This window comes from Nyctereutes procyonoides, unplaced genomic scaffold (assembly GCF_905146905.1).
Source record: "Nyctereutes procyonoides isolate TBG_1078 unplaced genomic scaffold, NYPRO_anot_genome, whole genome shotgun sequence".
Classification (NCBI taxonomy): domain Eukaryota; kingdom Metazoa; phylum Chordata; class Mammalia; order Carnivora; family Canidae; genus Nyctereutes; species Nyctereutes procyonoides.
This window is the reverse complement of record NW_026575020.1, coordinates 59552461-59579660: the sequence shown is the minus strand read 5'-3', so window position 1 is coordinate 59579660 and position 27200 is coordinate 59552461. Positions and strand designations below refer to the sequence as shown.

Here is a 27200-nt window from a genome sequence, read left to right as displayed (position 1 = left end):
CAGCGGTTTGGCGCCTGCCTTTGGCCCAGGGCGTGATCCTGGAGACCCGGGATCGAATCCCACGTCGGGCTCCCGGTGCATGGAGCCTGCTTCTCCCTCTGCCTGTGTCTCTGCCTCTCTTTCTCTCTCTCTCTCTGTGACTATCATAAATAAAAAAAAAAAGAAAAGAAAAAGAAACAGACCCACACAAATGTGGTCAGTTGGTTTTCCACAGAAGCGTTGAGGTAATGGGATGGAGAGGATAACCTGACAGATGGTGCATGCTTGAGAGATGAGGGGCGGTGGGCCTGGGGTGCGGGTCGGTGACCAGGGACCCGGGCTAGGGCTGCCTGGGAAGGGGCGCCAGCGGGGCTTCCAACCCGCAGGTAAGCGGTAAAGGGAGCTTTGTGGGTACGGGGACGCAGCAGGACCTGTGTCCAGACGCCGGGAGGGTGTGGGCAGCAGGAGATGGTGTTGGGCTCGGGGGTCGGCGTGGGTGCCCGCAGGTCAGCGTGGGTGCCGCAGGTCAGGGTGCCCGCAGGTCAGCGTGGGCGCCCGGGGATCGGCGCGGGCGACCAGGACTGTGGGCGCCGGGGGCCCGCGCAGGCCGACTGGGTCCCAGAGAACCAGGCCGGGGGAGCCGCGCGCCCCCCGCCCCCCGCGCCCCCCGAGGCCCCGCCCCCGGCCGAGGCCCCGCCCCCTCCGGCCGCGTCCAATCGCCGGCCGCTGCCCCTGGCGGGAGGGGGCTCCTCGCCGCGCGGCCCCTCCCACGCCGGGCGCCCCGACCGACAGCCCCGCGCCCAATGAGCTCCGGGGCGGCCGGGGCGGGCGGGCGGCGGCCAATCGGGGAGCGGCGCGGCAGGAAAGGCGGGCCCCGCGGCGGGCGGGGGAGGGGCCGGGCCGGGGCCGGGGCCGGAGGCTGGTTGCTGGCGGCGGCCGCTCGCCCTCGGCCCGGCGCTTCATTGTCACCTGGGCCTCGGGGCCGGGCCGGGGCGGGGCGCGAGGTCGCCAGCGCCGAGCCTGGGCCCGGGGCGTCGCGCCTGGGAGGGCCTCGCACGGGCCCCGCCGCCCGCCCCGCAGGCTCCGCAGGCCGGGCTCGCGCAGGTGAGGGCTCGCGCAGGTGAGGGCGCCGCGCAGGTGAGGGCGCCGCGCAGGTGAGGGCGCCGCGCAGGTGAGGGCTCGCGCAGGTGAGGGCCCCGCCCCCTCCCCCGTGCAGGTGCGGGCGGGGCGCTCACGGGCCGCGGTGGGGGGTCGGGCCCCTGGAGCCGAGCGTTCGGGCCCGGAGCTGCCCGGGGGAGACGCCGGGGCTGAGGGGTCGGGGCAGGGGCTGGGACCCCGGCTCGGGGCGCGGGGCGGGCGGCCTTGTGCGCACGCCAGGTCGGCCCGGACGTCTCCAGGGAGAGGCTGTGTTTACCGCCCGAGCCCCGAGCCCCGAGCCCCGAGCCCCGCGTGCTGCAGCTGCAGCCCAGGGGCCGGCCTGGGTTCCGCGGGTGGGGCCAGCGCTCCGGGGACAGACGGCGCTAAAGTCACCCCCGCAGCCGGAAATGCTCCAGTGAGGCCGTGAGTGGCAGGGACAGCCCTGGGCTCCCCTGGCCAGGGCCCCCCACTCGGCGCCTGGGCCCGGGGGAGGCCGCTGCGCTGCCCTGGCGGTAAGGGAGCCCGTTGGCCGCCGCAGTGCTCCGTGGCAGGGAGGGCCGTGCCCTTTCCTCCCTGGTCGCCGTGTCCTGCCCGCGGGCACCCGCTCCTGCTGCTGGAGGGCCTGCCGGGTGCCGGGGCCGCGTGGGCCCTGTCCTCGCCGGGCTGATGTTCTTACGAGGGGTCAGACAACGCAGACCCACCTGTGTGGCCAGGCCGCGGGAAATAAAGCAGGAGCGGGGAGCAGCGAGCCGGGCCCGGGGACTCTCTGAGTGGAGGGGAGCCCGGCGGAGGGCCCGCGGTGCAGAGGCTGCCATGGGAACCAGTTCGAGGAGCAGCGGGGGAGCAGCGGGCCGGCTGGTTTGGCTGCAGCAGAGCGACGGCCCCCCCGGGGGTGGGGGCAGCGAGGAGGTCACAGAGAGAGCAGAGTCGGATCCGAGGGGCACCGGGTGTTTAGACTTCATTCTCTGTGCCCCGGTGCGGGGCCCCCGGACGGGTTTTGGCGGGTCACACAGTGTGACCTGAGACCCGCTGCAGAAAGGTCAGCTCTGGCCACGGGGAGGGGGAACGAGGGGCTGCTGTGCTGGTCCAGGTGCAAGGGGAGCTCATGGAGGGAAGGGCTGCGTGGGGAGAGGGCGCCCGCTGGCTGGCCGCCGGGGGAGCAGGGGTGCTGGCCAAGGGGGACATGTCAGCCTGGGGCCTAGGGCCTGGCCTGGGCCGGCCACAAATCGTGGCCCCTGGAGGCAGAAGTCAGTGCCCTGTTTTGGTCTCTTTGGGGCCAAGGCGCCAGATGCACAGGAGGTCCTGAGGCAGGGGTGAGAAGAGGGTGGGGCGGGAACCTCCAGCGTCTGGGTGGAGCTCAGAAGCCAGACGTGGGCCCCCAGGTGAGAGGGTGGGTGGAGGAGAGGCCAGGCCTGAGCCCAGGACCCCCTGACCTGGGGGGTGGGGAGCAGGAGGGAAGGGACAGCCGGGAGACTGGAGGGTGGCGGGTGCTGGGAGGGTGCAGGGCCTGGGAGCGGGCGGCCGATGCCAGGACGCCTGGGGGTGCTCCTGGGGGCGCTGGGGAAACTCAGGGGTGCTGTGGCCAGATGAGTTGCAGACCCCGGGTCAGGCGGCAAGCATCAGACCAGGTCCCCGTTAGAACGTCTCTCGTGGTGCGTCCTGCCCGCCGGCCTCAGGACGACCCCGGGGGGCGGCCCTCTGTAGACACCCGCCTGTCCGCCCAATGAAGGAAGGGAGGCTCGGGCAGGTGGGAGGGGGGTAAAGGCTGCCCTGGCCACCCTCGGGGGGGTCCCTCCGGAGAGGCGACCCTGCTCTGCTTCGTGCCTTCCCTGGCCCCGGGACTCCCACCCACCCCGCGAGGAGGTGCCTGCGAGGCCGGGCAGGAGGTGGCGGTGGGGCGGCCCGGCTCTCAGAGGGCGCCCGCTGCATGTCTCGCCTGCTCAGGGCCTGCTCCGCCCCCATGAAGGGCTCCCGCGCCTCCAGCCGGCCCGCCAGCACCCCCGAGGGCAGCTCAGAAGGCGTGGACCTCAGCCTGACGGGCCTGCCCCCGCCGGTGTCCTGGCGCCCCAACAGCGCCTCCGCCGCCAAGCCCATCGCCCGCTCCTTCTCCGTGGTCGCCGGCAGTGAGCCAAGGAGGAAGGCGCCGGTGAGTGCCGGAGCCGGGTGTCGGGCGCCCCGAAGAGCCGCCCCACCCCTCACGGCTGTTGCCTCGTCCTTGCCCGTGGCCGCCCCGAGATCCGAGATCCGGGGAGACTCCAGCTCGTATAGACCAGAGACCTAACTCCCACGGGGTCAGGCCAGGGTCGGGGCCTAAATCCTGCTGGCACCAACCCCTCGGTCCCTCCTGCTCCACCAACATTTGGATTAGTGGGGCCCTCGAGGAGCAGGAAGGGATGAGCTCCGGCGCCCTGAAGGGACCCGATGGGCAGGCTGGCAGCAGGTGCTGCGGCGGGAGCGAGCGGGCCACGCTCCTCGGGGAGCCGTCGCCCACGCCCCGGCCAGGCCCACCCTCTTCCTCCCGGACCCTCACCGTACGGCATCGCAGGGAACCACACTGCTCAGGGAAGACGAGGCTTCTAGAGGCTGAGGACCTGCCCGCGCCCCGGGTCACGCCCGGGACCCCGGGGGCGCCGTCCTCAGAGCCGGGAGACTGCGCTCCTCTCTCTGAACCCGTTCTCCAAGGCCCAGGGAACCCCAGGAGCCCCAGGGTGGCATGTGGTGCTCCGGCGAGTGTCTGCAGCCCCCGCCACGGGGTGCTTGTTTCTCTCTGTCTGCAGGAGGGGCCCGGGGGTTCCCGAACCATCAACAACCTCCGCAGATCCAACAGCACCACGCAGGTCCACCAGCCGCCGGCTAGCCAGGCCTGGACCGGCCCCCCCAGGTAGCCCCCGGCGCCCTCCCCTCCTGCCTCCGTCAGCCCCTCTTGCAACCTCACCAGGCTGGGCCCCGGCTGGACACGGGCCTGACGCGGCCTGCACGCAGGCCAGCCCCACGGGGGGCAGGGGGGCAGGCGGGATGCGCCTTGACCCATCCTACCTGCAAGTAGAGGTGTGGACCCCCAGGCCAGTGGCCCTCTGCCCGCTCGTCTCCCCCTGTCCCTGCGGTGCCCTTTGTGCAGGTGTCAGGGTGGCCAGGACGCGGTGGGAGCACCTTCAGGGGCGGTTGTCAGATTATAGCCGAGCCACCGGCCCAGGGACAGAGTTTCCTGGTGGTGACCTGGCCCCTCCCGTCCCCCTGGAGGACGTGGCGTCCGTGCTCCTGGAGCTGGCTTCCCAGGGCTGACTGTCCCTGCTTGCCGTCCCCTCTCCCGACACAGGCCGGCCGAGAGCCCCCACGTCCTGACGCTCTCCGAGGGCAGCCCCGGTGGGAAGAAGAGGGCGGCTGGTCTGAGCAAAACTCCCAGCGAGAAGGCAGCCACCTGGAACGTCCTGGTGAGGGCCGGCGCCAGGGTCTGCGTGGTTCCCGCTGAGTTCTGGGGGCACCTTTGATCCCAGCATCAGACATGGGGGAGGGACACAGAAACCCGCAGCCTGTGGGGGAGCCAGTGGGGGACGAGCCAGGGGCCTGGGCAGCAGGTCATGGTCCGAGGAGGTGGCATCCGTGTCGCCAACAGGATGACCAGCCCAGGGCCTTGGCCTCGCCGCCCAACTCCCGGAGCCCTAGCACCGTCGGCGCGCCCCTGGGCCCCCGCAGGAGAGAGTGCACCGTACCCCTGGCCCCGAGCTTCACTGCCAACAACAGGTGGGAGCCGCGGTCGGGGCCCAGCCACCGAAGCCCTGGGGGGCGGGGGGCACGCTGCATCTGTCATACTTGTCCAGGACCTGCGTGCTCCAGAATGAACGAACGAGTGGGGAAGCCAGTGACTGAACTTGTCACCCGGGGCCCAGGGAAGGAGGCCGCAGGGGAGGCGTCTTGCACGCGGGAGCTCCTCTGGCCTGCGCCGCCCTCTTCCGCACAGGCCGGGCCTGGCGAGGCTCCTGGGGGGGCCCTGGCCGCTCTGCGAGGCCCGGCTGGCATCTGGGGAGGGGCGCAGCGTGTTAGCCGGGGCCGCGGCTGGTCGGCGTGCGGGCTCCGGGGTCCCTCGTCGGCCCCCACGGCGGGCTGGAAGCGGGGTTTGCTGTCCCGTGGGCGCCCTGCGCACCGCCCCTCGGCCGCTCCGTGGGCAGGTGCGCGCCCATCTCTGGGGCGGGGCTTCCACGCAGGGCCAGCACCGCTCTGCTTCATCCGGATTCTGGGACTTTGCGTGTTTTTTTTTGTGTTTCGTTTCTGCCGTGGAACTTGTGGACCCGGGCCCCGGATCCTCGCCCTGTGGGTCGTGCTCGTGTTTGCCCCGCGGAGTCGGGAGGGTTCGCCGGGGAGAGCGCCGCGCTCGGGTGCTGCTCCCATGGGGCAGGCTCGCGGCTCCCGGGCCCTAAAATGATCCTTTTTCCTGCGTGTTGTCTGCGTCCCGGCCCTTGTCCCGGACTTGATGATAGAACCCTGAAGCTCCTCTGCGCGGAGAAGGCCCTCCACAGGCTCCTCCGCCCGCCCCACCCCCTGCCCCCTTCCCCTGCACGTGTCCCCGCCTTGGGGGGGCCCTCCTTCCTCTGTCTTCTGGGCACAGCCTCCTGCAGACCCCCCTCCCCCCGCGAGGGCACCGGGAGGTGACGGGAGGGCCGGGTGAGCCCAGGGCGGGCCGGGAAGGGAGCCGTCAGGGTCACCGTGGCTCCAGGGCCCCTGCTGCGGAGTCTGCCCTCCCGATCCCCGTCCTCTCCCAGTGCCGCGTTGTCTCCAGACGCGCTTTGTGTCGTCCCCTTGCTCCCCCGCGTGGAATCTCGGGGTGCCTCTGCGCCCTGGGGCCTCCCCACTCTCCTCGGTGCCCCCACCCCGTGCTGATGCTCAGGCTGCTCGGTCCCGGTGTCAGTGGCCCAGTGAGCCTGCTGGAAGGTTCTAGAGAGCCAGCACCTCCCCGATCGTCATCTCCTCTGCCTCCAGCATCACCCCGAGGGGCCTGCGTGCCCCGTGCCGCAAGCCTGCCCTGCCCCAGCCCCGCGTGGGCCTCGTCCCACAAGCTCCTCCTGTTGCCGGGGCGGTGGTTCTCGCTCCATCTCCTGGGGCTCCGACGGCAGCAGGCGGGGCGGTGGGGCCGTGGGCGCCGCTGCGGGGTCACCGGCTGGGGGGCTGCGCTCCCACCCCGTCTGCGCTGCGCCATCTGGGGTCCACCGTGCAGGCCGCGTTGAAATCAGTGCAGGCCACCAACAGCCCGTGCTCAGACGCTGTCCCTAGGGTGTGTGGACACCGCCCCGGGGCCCGTGCCGATTCCCCGAGACGCCCCGTCCCGCCCCCTCTGGTCGTCCGCCCTTCACACGGTGTCTCCTCACGTCTGGAGTCTGGCCCTGGGGCCTTTCCCAGGGGTGCCCTCAACGTTGCCTGGTGGCTCACGTGGGGTGACCAGGAGGGCCGGGCTGCCGGCCTGGGGGTCTGCGCCGTCGGCGTCTGGGGCTTTTCTCCTGGTGGCTCGGTGCCCCTGGGGAGGGATTCTCCGGTCTCCCGCCCGCCACGGCGTCACCGGGAGAGCCAGCCTGTCGGAGCGGAGGGACGGGCTCGGTGCCCGGGTGCCGAGGGAGAAAGGGGTCTGCGGTGCAGCGTAGCAGAGCCGGGTGCCTCCACTTCCCGCATCTCTGTGGGGCTCCCCTGGTCCCCAGCCCCCTGTCCCCAGCCCTCCACGTGTCACTCACCACTGGTCCTTCTGATCCTCATCTTGTTAAGCTCCGTGGTCACGTCTTCTGTCCTCGTGTGCTTATACCACGTGTGTTCCTTCCCGGACGTTTGAGGGGCAGAGGGGACGGTGTGTGTCTCCCGCCCTGTTTCGCTGCCCCAGGAAGGCTCATCCCCATCGACGAGTGGTCTCTGACCCATGTCCCCACTGCAGGCGTGTCCACTGCCAGGGCCCGGGTGCTCCCTGCACAGCTCGGGTTCTGCTCAGTGGAACGCCCGGGGGCGGGGGGGGTGCTGTCCCGGGCCCCGAGAAGGCCCCCGCTGTCGGTGTGGCGGCCGTGGAGGGGCCCCAGGGATGCCTGGATGATGCCACCCCCTCTCGTGTCTTCCGGCAGGAGCAATAAGGGCACCGTGGGCAACTGCGTCACCACCATGGTGCACAACCACTACACCCCCCCGGAGAGGGCGCCGCCCCCCAAGAGCTCCAACCACACAGCTCCTTCCCTCAAGTAAGGCCTGGCTCTGGTCTGGGGCAGGTCGGGGCGCTGGTGCTGCTGCCCTTGCCCGCGACGGGCACCGGGGCGGGGGGCACTGTACGGGCCGGACCTGGTGGGCAGTCAGGCCAGCCTGGGGCTCAGCCCCGCGTGGGGTTCTGCTGGGGAAGCCGCGGCCACCCCTAGAGTCTCCAGAGCAGCCCCGTGCAGGCCAGTCGGGGGCCGGGACTGCCCACGGGTGGCTCGGGTCACTGTCTGGCTCTGGGATCCTGTGACTCTTGAGACCGCTTTGCTTTTCTGAACATAATGAGCTCGTTAATCACGGGGGCCACCAAAGTGGATGCCACCGAATGGACCCCGGGGTGGGGCGGGGGGCGGGCAGGCGGTCCTGGGGATCTGCTGGCACTCGGGCCCGGGGAGCAGGCTGTGCTCACTCCTGAGGTCCGGGGGTGCGGGGCCTGGGCCCGCCAGGAACCTTTTCTGCCCTTCCCGGTAGCAACATCCTCAAGGCGGCCACCGGGGCTGGGGGCAGCGGCAGCTTCGGGAAGCTGCACGGGGACCAGGCCGGCAGCAAGCATGTGGCCCAGAACAACGCGGGGGGCGCCCCGGGCCCGCTCAGACGGAAGGAGGTGACAGAGGAGGAGGCCGAGAGGTGACCGGGAGCTGGGGGCCGGGGGGGGGGGGCAGGGGCTTGAAGCTCCCGTGAGAGAAATTTCCAGTTGATAATAGTGTTAGAAGACGGAGGCTGCCGAGCTCAGGTCACACGACGGTGAGGTCGGGCGCCGGCAGCTCCGTCACCGGCCTGGCCGTGTGCCTGTCCCGCAGTGGCCACCCCCCTGTCCTGGGTGCTCCCAGGGGGGCCTTTGCCGAATGAACCAGCAAATGGTCCCAGGAGCCGAGATCAAGGCTTTTTAAGGTTGACTCCACTTTACCCAAGTGAACTGACTTGTGAGATGCTCCCGCAGGATAAGGGGTGGGCTTGGTGAGTTTGGGCACACGTGTGCACCTGTGTCGTCTACACACACAGCCACCGAGACACAGAAGGTCCGTCACCCCCACAAGCCCCCACATGCCTTTTATCCAGCTTCTCCAGGCCCTACCCTGGCCACAGCGATCTGTCCCCTTAGGGCTTTGCGTTTTCTAGAATGTTCTGAGGGGGCAGCACTTGGTCCGTGGCCTATCACGCCTGGCCGTGTCCTTGGCTTGCCGCTCTCTGTGGGGCGTTGCCATCTGTGTCAGGATGCAGCGTTCACCCCCAGCCAAGCGGTGGGCCTTTGGGTTATTCCTGGGGTTTCATTTCTGCGGGAACGTGCAGCCGTTAGCTTCCCTGCCCACCTGGGCCTTTGGGGATCCAGGGACAAGAGGCCGTCGCTCAGCTGCCTGGTTCCACGGGACACGGGGCCCAGCCTCGGTCCCGAGCCCTGCTGCCCCCTCCCCCCCAGGTTTATCCACCAGGTGAACCGGGCAGCTGTCACCATCCAGCGATGGTACCGCCACCAGGTGCAGCGGCGCCAAGCCAGAGCTGCCCACCTAGAGCACCTGCCAGCATCCAACCAAGAGGTCAGCGTGGGTGTGTGAGCCGTGCCCCGAGGAGGCGGGCGAGGGTCCCGGGGGTCTCAGCCGCATATAGTGCGGTTTCTGGGACCCGTGGGATTGCAGCCTGGAATTGCCCTGTGGCCCGTACCCAGTCTGGGGGCCCCCTGCTCCCTCCCTGCCCCGGGTCAGGGCCTGGGGATCGGGACACGCCTGCCACCTACAGTCTGAGTGGGTTTCTGGCTGCAGGGCCCCCGCCCTGAGGTGCAGAGCGGTCTCCCCACCCGGAGGAGCCACTGGCTGCCTGGACGGACGCTTGTCTCCTCTGGGGCAGAGAGACGGCAGGTTGGGGGCCGGGGTGTCCCGTGGAAACCAGGTCTGCACCGGGCGGCTCCGTCTTCCCAGTCAGACCAGCTATGGCTTTGGCTTCCACAGGAGCAGCGGCGGCAGCTGGGAGGGGACAGCCTCCTGGATCAGCACCAGAAGAAGGAGGCGGCCAGGAGGAAGGCCCGGGAGGAGAAGGCACGCCAGGCCAGGCGAGCGGCCATTCAGGTGCGCCAGGTGACCCGAGGCGTGGGGACCCCGTGCCAAGGCAGCAAACGCTTGCTGGGTCTGCCCTCTGTGGCTGAGAGCAAGACCGTGCCCCCGGGGGACCCCTGCCCACCACCTTCCCCGACCCCACGTCCCTGGTTGTTGGGCGTCGGGCAGCTCGGCACAGGGTGGGGGGACGAGGGGCCTGGCTGTGCCCAGCGACGCTGCTCAGAGCTGCCCCTCACGGCAGGAGCTGCAGCAGAAGCGAGCCCAGAAGTCAGGTGACCCCGAGCTGAAGGAGGCCTGGGGGCCAGAGAAGCCCCGGCCTGCCCAGGAGCTGCCCCCGAGGCCGGGGGGCACCACCCACGCCCCCCAGACCCACAAGGCCAACAACGCCGGTGAGCGCAGCAGAGCCTGCAGGCCGCCCTGTCCCCTGCCGCACCTCTGCCTCCGGCCTGTGCACCCCCAGGGTCATCAGCCCACCCCCACCCCTACCCCCTCAAGGTCATCACCCCACCCCGACCCTTGTCAAGGTCATCACCTCACCCCGACCGCCCCCCAAGCTCATCACCGTGCCCTGACCCCCTTCAAGATCATCATCTCACCCTGACTCCTCTCAAGGTCATCACCCCACCCCCCTCAAGGTCATTACCTCTGCTGACAGCCCCCCCCCCCCCCCGGGGCTGTGGCCCCTCCCAATATCCCCTACCCCACTTTGTGCCACGGCCCGTTTGGCCACGTCCCCCCATGGAGGAGGGGCCTCGGCGTCAGGCTTTGCTGCCCTGCTCCTCTTCCTCTGCAGCTGGTCAGGGGACCCACGGAGCAGTGAGGCCGGGAGTCCTGGGGTCGCACTAGTTCCCCTGACCCTTCACCCAGAGGAGCCCGTGTTGCCCAGACTCCCCGATGGCCCGTGTTGTCCTGCTGTGCCTTCCCGAGTGTGGCCCCTTCTCAAGGGCTCCTCTGGATTTGCTGCCCCGGCCGGGGGGACACCCAGGTGGGCCAACGCTGTGCTCTCTCGCGCAGGCGCTGGCTTCCCGACCGCGCGCCCAGAGGAGCCCTGCCAGTCCGCCTCCCCCTCGTCCCCGGAGCCCTGGCAGTTGGCAGAGGACAAGCCTCAGGTGTCCTACGGCTCCTCCTGACTTCCCTCCCTGGCTTCAGCTTCGGGGCGCGTCCATGCCTGAGGCCACTCACGCCAGGAAGGGCTGGGTCGTTGCTCCAGTGCGGAGCTGGGGAGTCAGGGCTTGCTCTGACGTCTCCCCCAGACTTTCACAGACACCCTGGGGTGGGGCCCCCTGCACCCACTTGCAGAAGGGAGCAGGAGCCTCCGAGGTTAGGTGTGGGCCAAGGGGCGAGAAGGCCAGCCCCAGGGGCGCCCTGCCTGGCCACCCTTCTCGTTTCCCTGGAGGTGGTCAGGGCGAGTCCAGGCCACGTGGCTCGAGTGGCTTCAGTGGGTCTCCCTCCTCCGTGTCTGCTGCAGGATGCCAGCGCCCAGGGCGTGCCTGGTGAGGATCTGGAGGTGGGGGGCCCTGCCCGGAGCAGGGCCAAGACCAGGGCGACGCTGGACGAGCTGCTAGACACACTGAAGCTGCTGGAAGAGGAGCCCGAGCCGCTGCCCCATCCCAGGGCCTACCGCAAGGACAAGTACTCCTGGACGGATGAGGTGACTGTGGGCTGCGACTGCACAGGTCACGGGGGCACCGTGGGGGCACCTGCCTGCTTCGGTCGGGACCCCAGTGAGGGCCACGTAGGGCTTCACTGAGTCCCCCCCACTCTTTTGAGGGCTCGCTGAGATTTAGGATGCTCAGTAATCCTGGGGTGGGGAGAGAGGGCCGCCTCCTTGCTGGGGGCCCTCAGCGATGCCCTGCAAGCACCTGGGCAGCCGGAGAGGCCCTTCCTTCCAGACCACGTCCAGCCGCCTTCCCCAGCTGCACCTGCGCACGCTCCTGCCCCAGGGTCCTGAGCTGCTCCTGGAGGCCAGCGCAGAGCCCTCGGCCACCCCACAGCCTCTGATGCTGCGCCCCTTCCCCTGTACCTGTAGGAGGACGATGCCAGCAACCTGACAGCTGACAACCTGGAGAGATTTGGGAAGCTCAGCACGTGCGACGGTCCCTCCGAAGACGGGACCCTGCTCTCTGAGGCCAAGCTGCAGAGTATCATGAGCTTTCTGCACGAGATGGAGATGGAGCAGTCGGGGCAGGACCGGCCGGCCTCGGCCCCCCAGGTGTGGAGGGGCCCCGGGAGGGACGGCAGGTCCTCACCGGGGGCCAGGGCCTGCCTGACGTGCGCTGCCTCCCCAGGGGCTGGCGCTGGAGGACGGGCGCCCGGAGCCCGGGTCCACGGTGAGCACATCTGTGATGCGGCTGAAACTGGAGGTGGAGGAGAAGAAGCAGGCGGTGGGGCTGCTGCAGAGAGCGCTGGTAACGCCCCCGCCCCCGGCCTCGCCCACACGCACGCACACGCTGCACCTGCTCCCCAGCCGGGCGCCTTGCCAGTGCTGCTCCCTGAGAGGCCTCACCTTCCGTGTCCCCCTCCTGGCTCTCTCTGCCCCGTCGCCGCCCCGGCACCCCTCGCAGGTGCAGCAGCGGGACCTCACCGTCCGGCGGGTCAAGGAGACCGAGAAGGAGCTGGGTCGGCAGCTGCGGCAGCAGAGGGACCACTACGAGGCCACCATCCAGCGGCACCTGTCCTTCATCGACCAGGTGCCTCTGCCGGGCAAGGGGGCGCCAGCGGGGGGGGAGGGGACCGGGACCTGCTGGGCGCATGGGGTCGTCGGGGTCCAGGCCGGCTCGGGCCTCTCGGAGACTTCTAGATCCACGGGCCTCCTCCCCTCTGTGGAAACAGGCGGCACCTTCCCCTGTGGGAACTGCTTGACAGGTCATCCAAGGCATCACGGTGTTCCCCCCACGGCTGTGACCTGACCCTGCCCCGTGGCTGTGTCCCCCACCCACGCTCTCCGTCCACTGGCCGCCTGGCCTCCCAGCCCCAGGGCCCCCTGCAGGCTCCCACAAGGCGGGTGGTGATCAGGGGGGCAGGGACCCTCTGGGGGCAGCAGCTTCAGCCCCGGCCCCTGATTGCAGTTGATTGAGGACAAGAAGGCCCTGGCGGAGAGGTGTGAGGCCGTGGTGGCCGAGCTGAAGCAGAGGGACCAGAGGCGCAAGGACAGGGAGGCCCAGGTGCAGGAGCAGCACGAGCTGGTGAGCCTCTCGGCCCGGTGGCCTGCGGCTGGAGTGGCCGTCTCTGCACCGGCCGTCCTGCGGCCTGCCTCCAGGCCCGCGGTGCTCTCGGGCCCCGTGGGGGCAGGTCCCTGCCTGGCCACCCCAGAACCGGGCCGCCTCGGAGTGTGAGAGTCACGGGGGCCTGTGCACCCACCATGTGGAGCCAGGAGCACGCACGTGAGAGCCTCGGGCCTGTGGCCCACACACGGGGTGCCAGCCAGCGGCCCAGGCAGCGGATGTGCCGCCCCAGCACCAGCACCTGTCCCCTCCCTCCCCTGGAGCAGCTTCCCTCTGACCACCTGGGTGCTGGACACTAGGGCGGGGGCCGAGGGACTCGCAGTCCCCCCGCCGTGTCATGTTGGAGGTGGCAGGGAGTGCTGGCCACGTGTGAGCCCGAGCGGCCCCCGCTCTGGACCCTGGGGCAGGGGAACTCACCTGTTTTTCCTGGTTTTGCCGGCCGAGGACTGGACTCCTGCTCATCGTGCTGTGCCGGCGGCCGCCATTCACAGGCCCCCTCCTCCGCCCGGCCGCTCTGCGCACACTGTGGGCAGCCGGTCCCCACGCCCAGAGCTGACTCTGCAAGGGCGGGCACTAGCAGTTTTTTTTTTTTTTTTTAAGATTTATTTATTTGAGAGAGAGCGTGCCTGCAAGCAGACACACAAGTGGGAAGGGGGCAGAGAGAGACGGGGGAGAGGACCTCAAGCAGGCTCCCTGCAGAGCGTGGAGCCCAATCCAGGGCGTGACGCCACGACCCTGAGATCACTACCTGACCCGAAACCAAGAGTCGGGCGCTTAACCGACTGAGCCACCAGGCGCCCCAGCACAGGCATGCCTAAGGTCCACCCCCCCGGCCAGCGCAGGGTCAGCTGGTGCTAGGCACTTGGGGTGCCCTGTGGGGCCCCCGTCTCAGGCCTCCAGACTGGACCCTGCCTCCACCTCTGGGGAGGGCCGAATGGGGTCATGGGCATGTGCGGGGGAAGGGGTGGGTGAGGCACAGGGGTCCCTTTGCATCTCCAGCTTCCTCACCGCTGCCCTGGGGACTTCCCCGTGTCCTTGCTGGCAGGAAATCAAGAAACTCAAGGAACTAATGAGTGCCACCGAGAAAGTCCGCAGGGAGAAGTGGATCAACGAGAAAACCCGAAAAATCAAGGAGATTACAGTCCGAGGTGGGGGCCGGCCAGCCCCTGGGGCGGGTCAGAGGCTGACAGGCCAAGAGCCCAGAGGCAGCCACGGAGGGGTCCTGGGCAAGGACAGTGGTTTCCGTTGCAGCCACGGGAGTGACCACCTTCCCGGGGAGCCCCAAGGCCTCAGGGTGGGTGACCCCATCCAGCTGGCTTGGAGGCCTGGTCGGTGGGGGGGAGGCAGGCCACAGGCCTCACACGCAGGTCCAGGAGGGGGCCCTGCTTCCCCTCTGCCCCCGAACTCCTCCACCTTCCAGGGGAGCATGGGGGGTGCCCTGGGGTTCCCTGCCACCTGGCACCATCGCTGCTCCTCCCGCATATAGAGAGTGGGTCTGGGGGCTGACGGGACCCCTTCCACTGTGCCCACTAATGCCTGGACCAAGGGGAGACCCCGCAGGCCTGAGCCCCAGGGCGGGGAGTCGGCTGGGAGTCACAGTGCCGCAGGCAGAGGGATGGGCCTGCCCATGGGGACTCCACCGTGCTTTGGGCTTGAGCCTCCGGGGTGGCCGGGGGCGGGGACCCCCTGGCCGGATGGCAGCCCCAGTGTCCCAGTGGGTGGGAACTGGGAGTCCCTGCAGCCCCGGGGTGAGGCTCGGGCCTCGGGTCAGGGGTCCTCTGCGGGCCCCGCAGCGTGGTGCCCTCCCTCCAGGCCTGGAGCCCGAGATCCAGAAGCTGATCGCCAGGCACAAGCAGGAGGTGAAGAAGCTCAAGAGCCTGCACGAGGCGGAGCTGCTGCAGGCGGACGCGCGGGCGGCCCAGCGCTGCGCACGCCAGGTGGAGGAGCTTCGGGAGCAGCTGGAGCGCGAGAAGGAGGCGCTGGGCCAGCAGGAGCGGGAGCGCGCGCAGCAGCGGTGGGTGCCCCGGACACGGGCCTGGCCCGGGAGAGCTGGGACGTCCAGGGGCGGGGGGTGCTGAGCCCTCGGCCCTCGGTCCCGCAGCTTCGAGCAGCACGTGGAGCAGGAGCAGCGGGCTCTGCAGCAGCAGCGGCGGCGGCTCTACGGCGAGGTGGCCGAGGAGAAGGAGCGACTGGGCCAGCAGGCAGCCAGGTGCCACCCGGGGGGCCCGCCCGCCGCCCCCTCCCCGGCCGCCCTGCTGACCTTGCTGACCTGTCGCGGCCCACAGGCAGCGGGCGGAGCTGGAGGAGCTGAGGCGGCAGCTGGAGGAGAGCAGTGCGGCCGAGGGCCGGGCTCTCAGGGCCGAGTTCGAGAAGGGCAGAGAGGAGCAGGAGCGCCGGCACCAGGTCTGCGCGCCTCCCTCCCCGCCCCTCCCCTCCCGCTGCGGTGTGGGGCGCGCCCGCCTGGGGTGCAGGGGTCACCACCCAGCCCCGCCGGCCTGGGAGCTGGGCTGAGCCGGGCTGGAGCAGCGGGGCTCCCCGGCCAGCGCCCTGCGCACCCACAGCCTGGCACGCGCCCCGGGGGCTCGGGGCCTGCTCTCACGGTGCCGCCGCCCCCCAGATGGAGATGAAGGCCCTGAAGGACCAGCTGGAGGCGGAAAGACAGATGTGGGAGGCCAACTGCGCCAAGAAGGAGGTGGGGAGCGGGAAGCAGCGCCCGGCCGGCACCCCGGGAACAGCCGCGTGTGGGTTCCCGTCCTGTGGCCTCCCGTGGGCCCGGTCTGGGTTCCCCGGTCTGGCCGTTCAGGGTTGGTGGTGGGGTTGGTGGACGCACCGGACCTGAGTGCGCTGGTTCAGGCCTCCTCCGGGGAGACTGGGGCCGGGGCGGGTCCCTCTGATGGCAGAGGAGGACCTTCCTCCCCCTCCCTTCACCCACGTGGCTGCCCCTGAAACTAGCGGACACCGCCCGCCCGTGTTCGTGTTCGGGGAGCACCGAGGAGGCTCCCTCCTCAACTTGCGGTGCCTCCCCCGGGAAGCGCCGGCCTGCACTGCCGGGTCTTCTGGAGAGAGGCCAGTGTGGGCAGGCGCCCGGGGCCATGCAGGAGCCGGTGGCCCATAGGCCTGGGGACCGAGCAGCCTCCTGTCTGCCCCGTAACCGTGCGCAGGCGTCACTGCATTTGTGAGGCACGTTTGTGGGTGGACGCGGGGCGGCTGGGTCAGAGCGTGAAGCCTGACACGAGCCTCCCAACTGCCTGCCCTGAGCCCGCCCCGTCCGGGCCCTGCCCGCCCCAGGCTGGAGGTGTCCAGTCCCCCCTCGGACCCCGGGCCCCTGCCGGGTCCTGACCACGGGGCCGACGGGGCGCAGGGCAGGGCGAGGTCCTGTGGGCACCCCTGCGCCAGCCCCACCTGCCCCTGCACCCCAGGAGGCATGGCTGCTGACCCGGGAGCGGGAGCTGAGGGAAGAAGTCCGCAGGGGCCGGGACAAGGAGATCGAGCTGGTCATCCACCGGCTGGAGGCCGACATGACGCGCGCCAGGGAGGAGAGCGAGAGGGCGGCGGAGAGCCGGTGAGGCCCTGTCCCCGGCGCCCGGCTCGGCCCTGAGCGCCCGGGCCCCCTGACCCCGGCCCTGCCCTGTCCGCCCGCCAGCGTGCAGCGCCTCCGGGACAAGTATGACGCGGAGCTCTCGGAGCTGGAGCAGTCGGAGCGGAAGCTGCAGGAACGGTGCACGGAGCTCAAGGGGCGGCTCGGGGAGGCGGAGGGCGAGGGCCTGCGGCTGCAGGGCCTGCTGCGGCACAAGGAGAAGGAGCTGGCCCGCGTGACGGCGGTGAGCGGGGGCGGTGAGCGGGGGCGGACGGCGGCCCCATCCCCACGCCCCCACCCCGGCCACCCGCTCACTCCCTGCGCGCCCGCCCAGGTCAACGAGCAGCTGGTGGGCGAGCGGAGCGGCCTGGCCGAGGTGCTGCGCCGGGAGTTCGCCGACCGGCTGGCCGCCTCCGAGGAGGACACCCGGCTTGCCAGGGCCGAGCTGGCCGAGCTGCGGGCCCGCCAGCGGCTGGAGCTGGAGCAGCTCTCGCGGGAGAAGCAGGCGGAGCTGGAGGAGGTGCACCAGAGGTGGGCACGGCCCTGGGGGCGCACGAGGGGGTGGGGGGGCGCTGGGTCTGAGAAGCGGACGCGGGCTGCGGGTCCACCTCTCCTGGCAGCTGGGGCGGAACTGGGCGTCCAGGCCGCTGGGGGCTCTGTGTGACGCGTGGCCCGAGGGCCTGGCCGGCTGAGCACCAGGCCCCCCAGCAGGACCAGCTCCCCAGGAGCGTCCCATGTGGGTCTGCGGAGAGGCAGCTCCGTGCACCCCCCACCCCCACGCCCCCATCCCAGGCCTGGATGAAGCAGCTCCTGTGTGGGAGGAGTCCAGGCTCCGAGGGGTTAGCAGGGGGGCACCTCCCCTCCATCCCAGGGCTGGGGTGGGGTGAGCACAGCCACCCCCCTGGCCCTTCTGGGACGGGGCCCCTCCCGGCCACTGTGCTGCTCCTCTGAGCTGCACATGGGCCCCGGGGTCTGGCCGGGGGTGCGGCCCCGAAGCCCACCGCGTGCTCCCCACAGGGTGAAGCTGGCCCTGGCGAAGAAGGAGGAGGCCGTGCGCAGCCTCCGGAAACAGCATGAGGTGGGTCCCCGAGGCCGGGCCTGCCCTGGGGGCGCGGGGTGGGGGCGACTCGGGCCTGACCGTGGTGGACGACGTGTTGCAGGCCGCGGTGAAGCGGGCCGACCACCTGGAAGAGCTGTTGGAGCAGCGCAAGTGGCCGTTATCGAGCGCCAAGTGACCACCGCAGCCCGGAGGGGTCGACAGCAGCAGGGCGGGGGGTGCCTGGTGTGAGGCGGACCCCAGCCCGGCCCCGGCCCCACCGACCACTCTAGTCCTCCACCCTGGGCTCCGGTCATCCTGACGTTAGAGCACCAGCCTGCATTTTAACAGTAAAGTGGTGTTTTTCATACTTTGTGCAGCCCCTGCCTCGTCTCTTTCTCCTGGGCTGCGGGCTGGGGTGGCAGGGGCTGGAGGCCAGGCGTGGGGTGTCCCCAGCCCCTCCCGGTGCCCGTGCCTGCTGCAGCCCCTGGGGCTGGGTCCCAGGCCCCCAGCAGAGAGAATGGCTCTCGTTCCAGCCTGAGCCTCGATGGGCCCTGTGGCTCTCGGCCCCCGTGGCTCCTGGGCTCCGTGGCTCTCAGGTCCCGTGGCTGGCCTGCTCTGCCCCCAGAAGGGGCTCGGAGGATCCTCCCCTTCCTCTCCAGGAGCCCTAGCAGCTGCTGTTCTCTTCTGATGGCTGGAGACAGTGTGGCCCTCCCAGGAGACCCTTGTTTTCCTTCCCTCACTTGAGGACACCCCCTGGAGGTGCAACAGCCGGGAGCCCCTGAGGAGTGGGCACTGGCCAAGAACTGCCCGTGAGGAGGGCGGAGGCCCACCTGAGAGTCGGGAGGCATGAGAGGGGAGGGCCGAGGTGCTCCTTGCGGACGCGCCTCCCCACCCTCTGCCGGCCCTCGCTCACCACGGGCCCCCCTTGCTGTTGCCGCCCTCCCCGCTGCCTTGGGGTGTGTCCAGCTGCGGTTTCCTCACCTGCACGAGTCTTTTCTCTCTTTGGTGCTGGGGCGGGGCGCCGCGGGGACACACGCCGGCTCCCTCTGGCCTGACCCCTCCTGGGGCGGGAACCTGGGCTGGCCCCTGGACAGCAACCCTGAGCCCGAGCCCCTCCTCACGGGGCTGTCGCGTCCTGTGAGGTGCCTGGATGGGGAGGAGAGCTCGTGGCCGTGCAGTCGGGTGTGGCTGGGGCGTCCAGTTCCGGGGCGTGAGGTGAGGGGGGCTCTTCTGGTCTCTGCGGAGCATCGGCCCCCGCTCACCGCTCCATCCCTCGGGGCCAGGGTTGCCCTGCGGCTCACCCTCTCCACCGGCTGTTCCAGGATCCAGGCTGGCCTCCGACGCCTTCTGCTGGAGCCAGGAAGGGCGCGGGGTGGGGCTCCTTGAGGGGAGGGCGGCGGGCACAGCTCAGACCCCTCCCTGGGCTGCAGCTGCAGCCAGAAGGAGCTGGCTGGTCACTGGTCAGGCTCCCAGGAGCACGGCGGGGACCGCACAGGGGAAGACAGGTCTTCCTGTCGAGGCTCTGACCTCCCTCCACCCACCAAAAAAAAATGGTATTTTTGTCTGAAGCTGTTATTAGGAGTTGCCATGGGGAAGTGGCTGTAAATTACTCAACTACGTAGTTTTGCAAGTAAGGTACTCAGCAGATGGGAAGGCGGTGGTGTCCAGAGAGCGGGGCAAGCAGGAAAGCCAGGTAACCCGTAGAGATGGGCGGAGGTGATGCTCCAACCAGAGGCAGGCCTGACCTCCCGGCCCAGGTGGCACTGGCCACCACCAGCAGGAGCACCCCAAAGCCCCCTGTGGACAGAAGAGGGAGACACCCTGGGTTTCTGGCGGGGTCCCTTCCCTGGATGACCATGGGTTATAGGGGCAGCTGGAGGGATCTCTGGCGCCACCTCACCTGGACCCCCTTCCCAGGCCCCCTGTACCCGTGGCCCTCTGACAACCTGCCTCCGACCCACCCCCCTCTCTGGATACAAGTGACAGCACAGATGCGTCGTTGAACTTGCGGTTGGATCTGTGCTGCGCGGAACTCGGAGCCAAACAGACCCCCAGCCTGCCCTTGTGGGGTGTGCGCTCCTGCAGGGGGCAGGCCAGGGGGCGGGGGCACTGACTGGCCTTGACCCTTCAGAAATCCTCCACTCCCTTCCCTCGCCTTTATTTTATTTTTTTTAATCTTTTTTTTTTTAATTTTTTTAAACTTATTTATGATAGTCACAGAGAGAGAGAGAGAGAGAGGCAGAGACACAGGCAGAGGGAGAAGCAGGCTCCATGCACCGGGAGCCCGACGTGGGACTCGATCCCGGGTCTCCAGGATCGCGCCCTGGGCCAAAGGCAGGCGCTAAACCGCTGCACCACCCAGGGATCCCTTCTTCCCTCGCCTTTAAATGGGATTTTCTTTCCTTTCTCTGACTTCTTGGGGAGAGTTCTTAGACCACTGATGGTTGGGCTTTCCCTTCCCAGTCCACACAGCAAACACTGAGTTTCCTTCCAAGCAACATGAGGTTTTGGTTTATTGTAGTTTGGTTATTCTTAGGTTCAAGATATTTTCTAATTTCCACAGTGGTTTCTGTGAACTGGGAGTTGTTTTGTGCTGCATTGCTTTTCTTTTTAGTTTACGGTTTCTAACTTGATTTACCTACGGTCAGAAAGCGCGTTCTATATGTTTCTTCAATGCTCTGATTCAACTGAGACTTGCTTTATGGGCACGGGCACCATTTGGGCAATTTTGGTAAATATTTGTTTATTTAAGGAGAATGCAGTTGTTGGATGCAGAGTTGATCTGTATCATTTGGGTTGAGTTCATTCATGGTACTTCTAGTCTCCTGTATCCTTTTTTTTTAAGATTTTATTTATTAAAAAAAAAAGATTTTATTTATTTATTCATGAGCAACACACACAGAGAGAGAGAGAGGCAGAGACATAGGCAGAAGGAGAAGCAGGCTCCATGCAGGGAGCCCGACGTGGGACTCAATCCCGAGTCCCCAGGATCACACCCTGGGCTGCAGCCGGTGCTAAACCGCTGCGCCACCGGGGCTGCCCTCTCCTGTATCCTTAATGATTTATTTTCCCTCCTTGCTCTGTTGGTTCCCAAGAGAAATGCTAAAATGTGCCACCATGATTGTGCATCTTCTCTTTCTCATTCCAGTTGGCTCATTTTTGCTTTATGAATTCTGAGGCTGTGTTAGTGGGTGCGTACATGTTTAGAGCTGTGTGTCTTCCCAGTGAACTGACCCTTCATCTTTATGAAATGGTCCTCTTTGTCTAGCAGTGCCTCTTGCCTGTGGTCTCTTACATCTGATAGTGGTGCCTGTACCCACTTGCTCACGGTAGTGTTTATATGGTATATCTCTGTGATTCTTTTTACTTTCAGGCTTTGTGTGGTCCTCCAGTTAAGTATAACTTGAAAACAACCACAGATAATATGCAAATAAATGAGTGTGGCCAGGTCTGGCCTGCACTGGGCCATTTTTGGCCCCTGGTCCACAGGGATTTCTTTTGCTCTGAGGGGTAGTGAGGCAGAAGGATTGGCCTAGCTGTAGCCAGACTCCAGTCTCTGTGAGGACTGGCTTGGTTCTCCTGTCCACACTCACCTCTTCTAGCCCCTTAGAGCCCCAAGCCAAGCCCCTCCTCCTCCTCCCTGGCAGTTACCAAACACCCAGGAGGCTGCTGGATGCCCTCCTTAGCTTCTCAGTCTCTTGGCCACCGTTACCAACGACTGATGAGCAACCTGTGCCAACATCAGGCTTACCTCTCAAAGCCTTTCTTCCCTGGGGTCTCAGATCCCCATGTCCTTGACACTTTTCTTACTCATAATAAACATAACAAATACATGAATATTATGGTATATTAGTGGGAGGTGAGTACTATGGGGAAAGATACCAGGGCAAGGAGATGCAGAGCATGTAGCGAGCCGAGTGTGATGTGCAAACTGTGGGTTAGGATTGACTTCTTTGGGAGGTCACATTTGAGGGAATTTAGAAGGAGACAAGGGAGTTAGTCATGCAGATGTGAATCTAGAGAAGAGCATGCCAGGCAGGAACAGCCATGCAAAGGGAGCAGCATGGCTGGAATCAGGGCCTGGAGGAGAACCAGGACATGAGGGGCATTCCAAGGACTCGGCTTGACAAGGGGGCCTCTAGAGGGTTCTGAGTGGAGCGATAGATCTGACTTGTTTTTTTCTAAGCAAGCTCTATACCCACCATGGGGCTTGAACTCATGACACTGAGATCAAGAGTTGTGTGCTCTACCGACTGAGCCAGCCGGGTGCCCCAGATCTGACTTCTATTTTTAAAGGACCTCCCTGCTGCTGGGTTGAGAACCACCTGTCAGAAGGTAGAGGCTGGGCAGCTAATCTGGGGACTATGGTAGCCACCCAGGCAAGAGGGGTGGTGATCAGGATGGTGGCAGGGACAGGGGGACGTGGCTTCCTGAGGGTGGAGCCAGTGGGATTCTCTGGAAGGTGAGGAGAGGAGGGGGAAGGTCGGGTCCTCTGCCACCTTCACTTTGGGGCTGGTCAGGCCACCTCACAGCTTCCTAGAGGGTGTAGAGTCCCATGCAGCAGCGGGAGGACGAAGCCCTCCTGTAAACCCGCCCCGATGCTCACCCCCACTGGTGGACCTGGGGGCCCGGTGGGGGGCCCAGTGCTCTCCCGGGTCCAGGATGGAGGGGGAGTGCAGCCAGTGCTCCCTGCGTGTGGGCCGCAGAGCTCCCGGCCTGATCAGCCCAGGCCCAGGAATGATGCACAGCCGACTGGTGGGACTTGGGACTCTGTGGAGCTCGGCCTCAGGCTCTAAGTCTGAGATGACATCTTCACATGGCCCAGGGCGTCAGGAAGCCTCAAGGGCTCAGGAGTGGGGAGCAGGGCGCAGGGGGCAGGGAGCCCCGGCCCACAGATGGGGCCTAAACCACAGGATGGAACCCCCCAGGGGCAAGCAGCGGAGCCCAGAGGCCCAGCTGGGGGCAGAGGGAAGCAGGCAGGCAGAGGACTGACCGCTGGTGTGCGGCTTGGGGCACATGCCAGGTCCCCCTCGGCTGCACCCTGGGGTCGCAGGTGTCCCTGCGCTGTGTCCCTGTGCAGCTGTGTGAACCCAGGGCAGCCTAGCGGAGGCCAGCTGGGGCTGGAGAAGGGGTGTCGGTGCAGAGAGCACTGCCAGGAGCGGCGAGAGCCCCGTGGTGTGGGGACGGGGAGGCTGTGGGGCCGGGGCCGCTGCACCCACCCAGCCAGCCTGCGTGCCCCCCCTCACTCCCACACTGGCCCACCCCCCCAGCTCACACACTCCCCCCAAGAAACACTCGGGCTGCATCGTTCATTTAATGACACTGTTCTTCCATTTTCCTGGCATGCGCTGTGTCCACCCCCATGGCCCCCTCGGTCAGGCATGCGAATGTCCCACGATGCCCAGGGCCGAGCGTGGTACTACTTCTTCTTTGGAACTTTTTCCTTTTTGATCAGTTCAGAAAATTCTAGGATAGGAGACAGATTTCTAGTAAATAATCCCCGGGCCTTGTGCCCCTCAAGGCCTGCAGACCCAATGGGGAGGCACGCCCCATTTTACGAGGGGGGGGGTCTCACCTGTAGGGGATCCCGCGGCCTGCCCTGCTGGGCCCTGGGGAGCAGGGCTGACCAGAGCTGTGCCGTCTGCACCCCCCGTGGTTGCTGTGGGCCCTGTGCCCCCACCCAGGGCCTGCGTGGTGGACTAATGATGGACTGGGTCATCCTGCCTTTCTCAGTGGGGAGACTGAGGCCCAGTTGAGAGGCTGGGGTGCTGAGTCCTGAGCCATCCCCTCGGCCAGGCTGCCCTCTGCGATTCTGGGGCTACCTGGCAAGGCAGGCTTTGCGGGCCCAGAGAGCTGAGCTCAGGCTCCCAGCGGGCAGGGCGGTGTGGAGGCCTGTCCGTCCCGGGCCCCGAGCCTCGCTCGGCTGTTCTCAGGGGCCACGTGCTGCCCTCTGCCTTCTGGTCCCCAAGCCAGCCCGGGGGGTGCTGTGAGGGGACCAGACCTCGGGGTAGCCACGGGGGCCTTGGGCTCTGGTTCCCACCTTCAAACCTCCGCCTGCCCCTCAGACCACCCCGCCCCCGCCCAGCTGACTCTCGCCCACTTAGAGACTGTGGGCCCCCCGCCCCCGCACACTCAGCATCTCTGACGCTTGGTTTCCCGCTGTGCGGGGCTGCACCCACCCACATGGCCGAGCGCCCCGTGCCCGGGGGTGGTGTCTGGGGGCCAACTGGAGGCTCCTGGGGTCCCCCCCCAGTCCGCACCCACCCACCTTCGAAGTCAATCCTCCCGTCGCCGTCCGTGTCGGCCACCTGGATCATGGCCTCGGCCTCCTCGTCCGTCAGTGGGGCGGTAGGCCCGCTGCTGGGAATGGTGGACAGGATGTACCTGGGGTGGGGGGCGGGGGGCGGGCTCGGGTCAGAGCTGGGGGTCCGGCCGGCACCCAGTGGTTTGCACGGGGCCCCCTCCCCATCCTACAGGTGGGGAACGAGCCCTGCTGGAGGAGGTGTCTGGGCCCGGCCCCAGCGTGGGGCGCCTAGACTTTCTGGCCGGGCCCAGCCCCCCGGGGTGCTGGGGGGCTCAGTACCCCACCCCCGGCCACGGGCCATTACTTGATCTCGTTCCACTCGATGAAGCCGCTCTTGTCCTTGTCCAGGGTCTGGAAGGCCTGGCGGATGGCGCTGTCCAGCTGGCCCGCGGCCTGGAACTTCTGCATGTACTCCAGGAACTTGAGGTAGTTGAAGGAGCCTGGGACGGCCGGGCGCAGGTCACCGGGGCCCAGGGGGACGCTTCCGCCCTGCGGTGGGGACGGCCCCCTCCCCCCACCCCGTGGGGCCAGCGGCTCAGTCCTGGGAACGGGGAGCCCGCCGATGGGCTCCTGTGTCCGCGGCCCGGCCGGGCCTGGGGCGGGGGGACAGTGCCGGGGACACGGGGCGCGCTCTACCGTGATGCCTCATGTCCGTGGGCAGCAGCTCTACGTCCTTGTCCGACAGGGACGTGCCCATAGCCAAGGCCATCTTCTTCATCTGAGAGGAGAATTCCTCGTCCATCGTGGCCCTGCGGGGGACGGGAGGCAGCTCGGGGGCGCACACGGCAGGGGACGGGGCGCTCTGCTCGGACCGGAGCAGACACAGTCCCCGCAGGCGCCAGCTCCTGCCTCCTGAGCAGGGTCCACAGGGGCCCAGACCAGGCGTGCGGCTGCCCTTGACCACAGAGGACACTCCTGTGCCCGGGGCCCCCCTCTTGCTGGCGGGTCACCCTGAGTGTCGCTTGCTCTCACAGAAGAGGCCGAGGCCCCCAGACGGTCAGTGAAGAGCACAAGGCCCTTCCCTTGGCTCCGAACAGGTGGTGGCTGCCCTCGGCCCCCACAGCGCCGTGCCACCAGGGAACTTCCGTCTGTCCTTCCAAGCCCGTCTCAAAGCCACCTCCTCCGGGAAGCCGCCCCAGTACCCGGTACCCGAGGCCCCACCTCCTTCCTCCGTGACTGCGGCCCACAGCCCTGGCCTCGCCCTCCCAGGCCCCGCAGCGGGGCGTGCTGACAGAGGCCAGCCTCGGGTTGGCTCCGGGAGACGGGCGCCCGGGCGCCCCAAGCGGGGAGGCCCGCTGCCCCCCGTTCACGGAGAGTCGCTGTCAAGCAGGAGCCACTGAGGCAGGCCAGGCTTCCAGCCGGGTGGGTGGGGGTCTGGTCACAGGCTGAGGGGCCAGCAGGTGGGGACCGGGCTGTCCTGTGGCCCTCAAGGCAGTGCCTTGTGACCTGCCAGGCTCTCGGGTTGCTGTCCCCAGGGGGGGTTGGGTTCTGGGGCTTGTGGCAAAACAGCTATTTCAGAGGCTTCTTGGCCTTCTCAAAAGTTCACGAGGTTGCAGAACTTTCTGGAACATACTCCCAGGGCCAGGGGGGCAGCCCAGGGGCCCGTGCATCCTGCGTGGGCCTGGGCAGTGGCCGGAGGGGTCTCTACTCTCCTCCCGATAGAGGAGCCACGGGTCAAAGGTTGCGGCTCAACCCTGGCAGGAGCCTGGGGGGGGGCAGGGCGTGCTGCCTATGCCCCCGGACTCCCTGGCCCGGGAGCGCCCCACGGCTGCCCTGGGCCTCAGTTTCCTCATCTGTGGGGTAGGGAGACCCCTGCCCATCCTGCCCCTTCTCAGGGTCAAGTGAGGAGCCAGGAAGGAAGGTAGATGCTGGGGGAAGGGCTCCGGGCCTGAGATGGGCCTGGAGCGGGTCCCCGGCCGTCGTGCCCGGAAGGAGGCTCCTGGGGGCTGGCCCGGGAGGCGGGGGGCAGCTGCCGTCGGAGGCCCGCTCAGAGGCGAGACCCGGCTTCCACTCTCCCGGGCCAGGGTCTCAGAGCTCCATGCTGCAAGGAGGTGCCCTGCCCGCCCCCCTGGGCGCCCTGGCTGTGCCTCTTCGCCACCCAGTCCCACGCCGCTGCTGTCAGGGGTGCCCCCGCAGGAAGGCAGGGGAGCCGGAGCTCGGAGCTGGAGCAGGGGCGAGCCCGGGGCCTCGGCCGCCCCGTTGGTTTATTTATAGCCCTGATCCAGGGCCCGGGCTGGAGCCACACTCACCCCAGAGGGAGGCTGACGTGTCCCGCCAGGGCTGGGGGCTGGGAACTGCGGGCACCACACAGAGCCAGCGTCTGGTGCCCCGCGGCCGCCCCAGCCTCCTGGGCTGCTCCCACTTGGCGCCTCCCGAGCACGACCCCTCCCTCCCTCCCTCCTCACCCGGACACCCGCCGTCCTGGGGCCGCGTTCTGCTGGCATCTGCCAGCGAGTCACCCACCAAGCTCAGGTGCTGACGGGAGAAGAACGCTGCACTGGCTGGGGGCGGGGGCAACTGAGGCGGGGGACCCGGCAGGGGGGTCCTGGGTCCCAGGGAGTGCGGGGCTGGGGGCTGACAGAGGCAGGGACTCACGTGAAGCCCTGAGGGTGCCACCAGAGTCAGTGGGTCTGTTGGCTCTGGGGGCTCCCTGTCCCCCATTCTGCACCCGGGGTCTTGAGGTCTCAATCTCCCCACATGGCTCCCCAGCTCCTGGTGCTGTCGGAGGCCACGGAAGGAAAGTGCACCCCGGGCCCACCCCTGTGGCCCCCAGCTGCCCCCAAACTGGGGGTCCCCCGGGGCCGCCCCTCCCCTTCCGCCTCCTTGCCCTGCGTGCCCTGGGCCTCCCTGCGGCCTCCTCGGCCCCCCGGGCCTCCGCTTGTCCTGCGGATGATAACGCGGCTGGGCAGCCCGGCTGGGCCTGGAGCCCACACCGCCCCTCCCGGGCAGGGCTCACCTCCTCCTGGTTTCCCTCGAGGGTTCTGGGGAGGCAGGTCAGGCTGGGGTGCTGAGAGTCTGCCCCAGGGGCCCCAGCTTTTATACCTGCGAGCACTGGGGCTATTGACAGCCGGGCTGCACCTGTCCCCCCGCGCCTGCCCCTCCCGGCCACTCCCGCCTGGCGCCGCCTCCCCCAGGGGCTCACTGGCACTTGGCGCCTCCACGCGGGGCAGGCTGACCCTGGGCAGCGCCCGGCCTCCCCGAGCCCAGGGCGGGGGGGGGCGAGTGGGCAGCTCGGGGGCAGGTGCGGTGTCCGCCGTGTTAGGTCCACCCTGCCCCCGGCCGTACGGTGTGAGGGAGGGCGTCCAGGACGGGCTGGCAGGGGCCGCCAGGGTCACGGGGGCGTGCAGGCTCACCCGCAAGTCCGAGAAGCCACTGGACCGGGGACCTCCTCCGGTGAGCAGCCAGGCCAGGCAGCTGTCCTTTGTCCCTGGGTCACCGTGGGGGGCCAGGGAGCCGCGGTGGGGCGGGCCAAGGGGGGGGGCGGGGGGGTCCGTCAGTCCCAAGGTCCTGGGGAGCAGGGCCATGGGACCCCAGGCAGCGCTGGCCTCTCCCTGGGGGTGCCCTGAAGGACTGTCACCGGCTTGAGCACGAGGAGACCAACGCAGATGCACCCGAGGGCTCCTGCCTGACCCCCCTCAGGTCCTCTGGTTCGTAACAAGCTGCGCAGACCCCCGGG

The 27200-nt window shown here is 68.2% G+C and overlaps 2 protein-coding genes across 4 annotated transcripts; one reads left to right on the top strand and one right to left on the bottom strand.

Moving 5' to 3' along the window:
- The first annotated feature begins 882 nt into the window (after positions 1-882).
- CEP131 (centrosomal protein 131) lies at positions 883-17587 on the top strand. Of its 2 annotated transcripts, XM_055332606.1 has the most exons (26): positions 883-1083; positions 3061-3262; positions 3894-3997; positions 4433-4547; positions 4730-4857; positions 7209-7322; positions 7804-7959; positions 8750-8867; positions 9276-9392; positions 9622-9769; positions 10395-10489; positions 10849-11031; positions 11410-11592; positions 11669-11788; positions 11945-12070; positions 12449-12565; positions 13650-13752; positions 14417-14618; positions 14706-14813; positions 14890-15007; positions 15222-15296; positions 16024-16166; positions 16248-16425; positions 16516-16712; positions 17199-17259; positions 17342-17587. In XM_055332606.1, the coding sequence occupies exons 2-26, from the start codon at positions 3077-3079 to the stop codon at positions 17414-17416; spliced, it is 3270 nt and encodes a 1089-aa protein (XP_055188581.1). In that variant the 5' UTR covers positions 883-1083; positions 3061-3076; the 3' UTR covers positions 17417-17587. The 2 variants fall into 2 exon arrangements, with proteins under 2 accessions (XP_055188581.1, XP_055188574.1); XM_055332599.1 differs by lacking the exon at positions 883-1083 and having other exon boundaries at positions 2674-3262.
- Positions 17588-22547: 4960 nt separating this feature from the next.
- On the bottom strand, positions 22548-26951 carry PVALEF (parvalbumin like EF-hand containing). 2 transcript variants are annotated; one of them, XM_055333807.1, is made up of 5 exons: positions 26878-26951; positions 24161-24273; positions 23829-23964; positions 23489-23604; positions 22548-22686 (listed from the first exon to the last, which is right to left on the bottom strand). In XM_055333807.1, the coding sequence occupies exons 2-5, from the start codon at positions 24264-24266 to the stop codon at positions 22640-22642; spliced, it is 405 nt and encodes a 134-aa protein (XP_055189782.1). In that variant the 5' UTR covers positions 24267-24273; positions 26878-26951; the 3' UTR covers positions 22548-22639. The 2 variants fall into 2 exon arrangements, with proteins under 2 accessions (XP_055189782.1, XP_055189790.1); XM_055333815.1 differs by lacking the exon at positions 26878-26951 and adding an exon at positions 26481-26508.
- Positions 26952-27200: the final 249 nt, after the last annotated feature.

Bases quoted from the DNA above. Each gene is read 5' to 3' on its own strand.
- CEP131 (XM_055332599.1), top strand. From the start codon at position 3,044: ATGTCTCGCCTGCTCAGGGCCTGCTCCGCCCCCATGAAGGGCTCCCGC. The intron at 12,566-13,649 runs GTGAGCCTCTCG...CCTTGCTGGCAG, and splicing joins TGCAGGAGCAGCACGAGCTG to GAAATCAAGAAACTCAAGGA. The intron at 16,713-17,198 runs GTGGGCACGGCC...TGCTCCCCACAG, and splicing joins CTGGAGGAGGTGCACCAGAG to GGTGAAGCTGGCCCTGGCGA.
- PVALEF (XM_055333807.1), bottom strand. From the start codon at position 24,266: ATGGACGAGGAATTCTCCTCTCAGATGAAGAAGATGGCCTTGGCTATG. The intron at 23,605-23,828 runs GTAATGGCCCGT...CCCCCACCCCAG, and splicing joins ATCGAGTGGAACGAGATCAA to GTACATCCTGTCCACCATTC. The intron at 22,687-23,488 runs GTGGGTGGGTGC...CTCCTATCCTAG, and splicing joins CGGGAGGATTGACTTCGAAG to AATTTTCTGAACTGATCAAA.